Genomic DNA, 6,084 nt, shown 5'->3' with positions numbered 1-6,084 from the left:
CCAACTATTTTTCGGCCCAACTATTTTCGGCCCAGCTATTCTTTCGGCCAAGCTATTTTCGGCCGTGCTCTTGCCAATGGCCTAGCTCGGGCCTATCACCTTTGATCAACACAACGATCAAAATAAAAACCTGCTCAAGGCACCCTTGCCGAACGGCAAGGGCTATGCATGCATCAAATAAGAGGACGAAAGGAGACCATACCGAAGCACACCACCCAGCTGCTGTGCCGAGGAACTCCTTGGCTTGCCAAAGCCGCCTGCCGCAGGACTCCCCAGCCGTCGCCAAGCCCCCTGCCGAGCGGTAGGACAAGTCAGCCGCTCCAAATTGCTCTCAGCAGCTCCTTTGATCTCGGCAGCTCCACCTCACGCGACAAGACCAATTGCTGAAGCCTACCTCACGCGGATCCGCACACCAGGCCCTGCTCAAACTCCAGCCCACTTGCCGAAGCCACAGAAAGGACCTAGCACCAATCGGCTTGCTCGCAACGGTTCCTTCAAAATCAACCTTGCCGAACGGTAAGGGCTAGCCACCCCGATTTTTGGAACAAAATCAAAACCTTGCCGAAGCAAACTCCAGCCACCGAGGGACTACCTTGCTCGACCTCTGACCAACAACTCCATGGCCAAGACCTGCCGAGCGGCAAAGGTTAGCCACTCGGATGTGTTCCCAATCACTCGTGCTACTGCCCTGCCGAAACTAGCCGCCCAGCTGCCGTACCGAAGCCCTAATCGTCACCCGCTGCCGAAGCAAAAACCAACAGCCAAGAACTCCAGCTGCCTTGCCTAACCTACAGAGCAACACCTCCTCGGACCAACGCTGCCGATCGGCACAGCACAACCCAATCAGCCTGCCCAGTCTTGCTGCCGAAGCGCCAACCAAGCTTACTGCCGAACGGCAAGTTCAGCTCCCAAGTTCTATTTCCCCTCTTAATTTCAAAATCCACCAACACTGCCGAAAGGCATAGTGGCCACCCCCTTATTTGTATACCCCCTCCCAAAACCCTAGGCCTTGTTACTTGATGAAGCCCATCTTGGGCCCAACTCTTTAAACATGCCAAAGACCCAACCAAAGAAGGCTCGGCCAAACAAAAAAACAAAAAACAAAAAATATATATATAAAAATAGCTAGACCCTTGCCGAACGGCAAGGGCCATGGAGAAGTTTTGGAGAGGCGAAAATTTTGAAAAAGGCCCGGCTCCCTCGATGGCCTAGCTCCCGAGCACAAAAAAATAATAATAATAATAATAAAATGGCTAGACCCTTGCGGGCCATGGAGGATTTGTGGGGAAGTCCAAATTTTCCAAATGGCCCGGCCATTCATAAATTTTAAAAAAAAAAAAAAAAAAAAAAAAAAAAAAAAAAAAAAAAAAAAAAAAAGGGAGCTAGACCCTTGCCGAACGGCAAGGGCCATGGACAAATTGTGGAAGTTTCTCTCCAAAATTTTCAAAGGACCCGGCTCCTTCGAAGGCCTGGCTCCCCTACGGACCCAGCTCCCATCTTATCTGCAACATGCCCAAGTACCCAGGTACCCAGCTACCATGTGTTGACGCAACTCCTAGCTTGCCAACTTGGGGGACTAGGGAGTGCCCTGCGGCTCCCAATGAAGCTGGAATGCTCGGTTACAATTACAAAAACTCACAAGTTCCCAACCCAGAAGTTACTTCTCGACCGCGAACTTGGGGGACTACTGTTTACACCATAATGAACCGAGCAGACCCAGCATCAAAGCGACTAGCACCAAGGCAGCCACGCCTTCTCCCATGCCGAAGGAAGACACACTTCCGAGGTGCCAGACACCTGCCGAAGCTCTCAAGCTGCCAAACCTAATCTCCAGGACACGTGTCGCCACCACAACGGCTTGCACAAAGTCCCACATTGGAACTTTGTGCAAAGCTCCCACTTTCACTTCCCTATAAATAGGGAACAGTACCCAGGTAAAAAGAAGAACTATTCTCCTACTTTTACTGTTACTCTGCCAGAATTACTACCCGTAACTGACTTAGGCATCGGAGAGCCTTCGGCCGGCACCACACCGGTGTCCGAAGCTTAACGTTTGCTTCTCCCCTTTTACCTTCTACAGGTCTCTCACCAACCCATTTCACCAAGGGCCTCAGCCCTCTTCGCTGCTGAAGTCCCAGCACATATAATCACTAAGTTGGACTCAATATTGGCCGGGCCATTTTGAGCATCAACACTCTGTATTTTCTATCCAAAAGTATGTTGGCAGACTTGATGTCTCTATGATATATGGGAAAGGAAGCTACACCGTGTACGTACGAAAGAGCTCCTGCAACTTCTGTGGCAATTTGCAGCCGCATGTCCCATGTGAGTGGGAATTCCTCAATTTGCCCTTGGATATATTGAGAAAGAGTTCCATTTGGAATGAATTCGTAGACCAAAAGTGGAACTTCGGTCTCTAAACAACAACCCATAATTTGAACCACATTTCTGTGGTTGATTTGTGAAAGAATTACAACCTCATGAATGAATTCCGAGAGCATGCTTTTGTCCAAAATTTTGGACTTCTTTATTGCAACAATTCTTCCATCTGCCAACATGCCTTTGTAAACGGTACCTTGACCTTCCTGATCAAGAATTCTATCAATACTAAAATTGTTGGTGGCCTTTTCTAATTCCTTTGAATTGAATAACTTGATATTGTCAACATTAACTTCGCCAGACGATAACTGTTGCTCTAACAATAAACCACCATTTCGTTTGAAAAGCATTTTCTTGCGTGCAATGGTTTTCCTTTTCTTGACGATTTTGTGTACCCAGCATACACCAATGAGTAGTAACAATAGCCCAACACCGGCTCCAAGACCTAGGCCTGGCCACGGTTCGGGTCGGGTCAAATTTTGGCCGACCCACAAGCCAAACCGAAGGAGAACTCGGTTCTCGAGTCAGGTCGGGTCTAGGGTGAAATCTGAAAATGGGCCGAACCAAAAATGGGCTCAGTTCTCGGGTCTGTTCTAAATTCTCTCGGTTTGGGCTTGAGCCCATTTTTACAATTTTCCAAAAGCCCAAATCTTATTTATTTTCGGCCAAAAAAAGCCCAAATAAAATATTTTTTTAGTAAAACAAAGCCCAAATCCGATTTCCTTTCAGCCAAAACCCTTTTTTGTTGTCAAATTGCCAAAACCTATTAAAGCATTCTCATGCCCACTGTTAGATAAATAACCATGCCCACCACATAATTTCCGACATTCTTCAATGGCATCCTTTCAAAAAAAGAAATTATGAGAGAGAGAGAGAGAGAGAGAGAGAGAGAGAGAGAGAGAGAGAGAGTTTCTGTCAATGGGACGGGAAGTATATGTTTGCTGTTACCCAAAAGCTTCATGGGCCTCAAAAAGAAAGCTAAAACATAGAAGAATAAAGAGCAGCAAAAAATTATCCTACAGCAGTTGCAGAAGTAGTCAGTGACTTCAGACCCGCAGTGCATGCATGAGCTTCAGGCAATGTGGAGAAATCATTTGCTTGCAACTTTTGTGTTACATCCGTATATAGCCATTTCAACCACTCACCAACAAATCTGAAAGCATATGCGGAAGCCAGCAAAGGGAAGAGCCTACTTTGCTGAGTCTTGTAATCGATCACCTGGAACAAAACACGAACCAAAATACAACACATCTTCAGGACAAAATCATGCAGAGGATAACAAACTTTATGAGGCAATGTTCCATCAGATACCTGTGTCTCAACACCACCATTTTCTGAACCAAACTGTCGACGAACAGCACTATACCTAGTGGCAATACATACTGCCCGTGATAGAGCAGTGGAAGCATCAGCGACAATTGTTTGCCGCACAAAAACCATTGTTCCATAAAGTAGCTGTCGGGGAACATTGGATTGGACATATTTTCCTTCTCTTGTAACTTGTGCGACCCTGGCACATTTGAGAAGAACATGAGAATAGCCATCCTTTCTACCTCTTTGAATAAGAAATATGGGCACTCAAGCACAACAATCCTATCTATCATCAAGTACAATGCATACAAAGTGGATACCTCATCAACATTTGATCCCTTGGTATGCGGACATTATCAAATCTCAGGACACCATTGTCCATGGAGTTGTATGCTCCATTTCCAAATTTCATGCCGATATCACCAACTGTTATGCCTGGAAGAGGTAAGTGATCATCCAAGTTCCGAAGTTGGACAATGAAACCTAAAACAAGAGAATTGGTTCTATAATTAAAATCAATAGACCATTCACTTCACGATAGAAGTTCCAAACAATGTTACACTTGGTCGTTACCATTTACTCCATGGTCTTTTCCATCAGTAATAAGACGGGCAAAAGCAACAGCATGTGTAGCAGCTTTTCCCAAACCACCAGGCCACCACTATTCACAACCAATAAGGAAGGAAAATAAGTGCCTAAACTAGATATTTCAATCAACGAAAAATATAACCACCACATTATGGTTGAAAATATCTAGATCAAAATGACACTAAGCACAATTCCCATCACAAGCTTGTTATCATAGATACTAAAATTTCACTCAAAAGAAAAAAAATCAGAAGAAAACAAAAAAGCAACATTATTAAAATTACTCACTTTGCTTGAAGTGAGTGTAGGACTATTAAGAACAAACTCGTCAGTCTTTGGATCAAAAGTTGCAGTGGTCTCAAGCCCTTGAACATTGGAGCCATGACCAAGTTCAGTCTGTGCATAGCAACCAATAATTTGCATCTTATATGCCAACGGCAACCATTTCTCTTGCTGCTCCTCAGTACCAGATCCTTTAATAAAAGGCACAAACATTCCCTGAAGAGAAGATTAACATATTAACTAAAAAATACAAACAATTCAAATATTTGAAGGCTACAAAAACATGCAGAATACTTATCATAGAAGGAAGTGGGAAAATTGTAGTAAAAAAAATACTATCAAACAGGATATTGAAATATAGACAAATTAGAATGGCACAAAAAGGGAGAATTGGCGCTTACCCAGTGAAGATCCGTATATGCTGGTTGATCAACATAATGCCTAAACCAGGATGCTTCTTCTTCTGTAACAATGGTAGCATAATTTGCATTATTAAAGCAAATGAAAAATGATATAGAAAAATATAAAAATAGTAACAGTAATGATAATAATAACAACAAAAATAACAAATCTACGAAACAAGATCTCCCAGATGGAGACACACCAGAAAGTCAAAGCTCATTGATCCGTTTCCATCCATGAGCTGCTTTTCTCAATTTGTTTTCGAACAACTCCTTTCTAGTCATCATAGTTCTATCATCCTTCTTAATACCTAAACAGTAACACACAGAACTCGTACTTGCCAGAGGAGATCGAGAGAAGAAATGGTACCTGCCAGAGGAGAGTGAGAGAGATCGACGAAGGAGCGACGCCGATGTTCTCGCCAAAAGATCTAAGGTCGGGAGAGATGAATCGATTGAAGACTGAGGACTCGGGAGAGAGAGGCGCCGCTGCTTACTTAGGGTTAGGGTTTTGAAGAAGAAGAAACGGAAAGAGGAGAAGAGTGAAGACCGAGTGAGAGAGAGCGAGAGCCGAGAGTCGCTGAGAGGTGAGAGAGGGTTACGGAAGGAAAAAAAAAAGGTGAGGATACGCTGCAAGCAGGCTCACTGAGCCTATTCTTTGGCCAATCAAATGACGCCACGTGTAATATATATAAAAAATTAAATATTCATCGGTTCGGTTCAGGTTCTCCGGTTCTAACAAAAATTGACCCGAGGGCCGAACCGTTGACTTTCGGTTCGATTCAGGTTCAGGTTTGACATTATCATTTCTCATGAGATAATATTACCATGGTGGAAGATACATATATTATTATTTTGAGAGATGTAAGAAGATAGGGGTACTATATATATATATACCTAAAATAATAGTTTTTTTTTCAGTTTCAGAGGCCCGACCCGATGTGGTTCTGAAGTGGCATGTAGTATTACCGACAGCAAAATGCGTACATCTACGGCCATTTATATTTGAGTAGCAGCTATAACCCCCAACCAAATTCGCACATACATCGCCTCCACACTCGTTACTGCCTTTGCATTCATCAATATCTGAAATGATGATGACCCGAGATATACTTCAGTTCAA

The 6,084-nt window shown here is 43.8% G+C and overlaps 1 protein-coding gene across 1 annotated transcript; it reads right to left on the bottom strand.

Annotated features, from left to right (window-relative positions):
• Positions 1–2,195: 2,195 nt before the first annotated feature.
• On the bottom strand, positions 2,196–5,205 carry LOC117613203 (putative peroxisomal acyl-coenzyme A oxidase 1.2; the record flags this gene model as incomplete). The annotated part of the gene is made up of 9 exons (XM_034341837.1): positions 5,165–5,205; positions 4,962–5,023; positions 4,567–4,776; positions 4,264–4,351; positions 4,011–4,173; positions 3,691–3,889; positions 3,400–3,597; positions 3,143–3,221; positions 2,196–2,830 (listed from the first exon to the last, which is right to left on the bottom strand). Coding segments are annotated over exons 3-9 (1,569 nt in total), but the record flags the coding sequence as incomplete, so codon positions are not given.
• Between the last annotated feature and the right edge of the window lie 879 nt (positions 5,206–6,084).

Source organism: Prunus dulcis, unplaced genomic scaffold (assembly GCF_902201215.1).
Source record: "Prunus dulcis unplaced genomic scaffold, ALMONDv2, whole genome shotgun sequence".
Taxonomy (NCBI): Eukaryota; Viridiplantae; Streptophyta; class Magnoliopsida; order Rosales; family Rosaceae; genus Prunus; species Prunus dulcis.
Note: the sequence above shows the minus strand (reverse complement) of the source record. Positions and strands in the feature narration are given on the sequence as shown.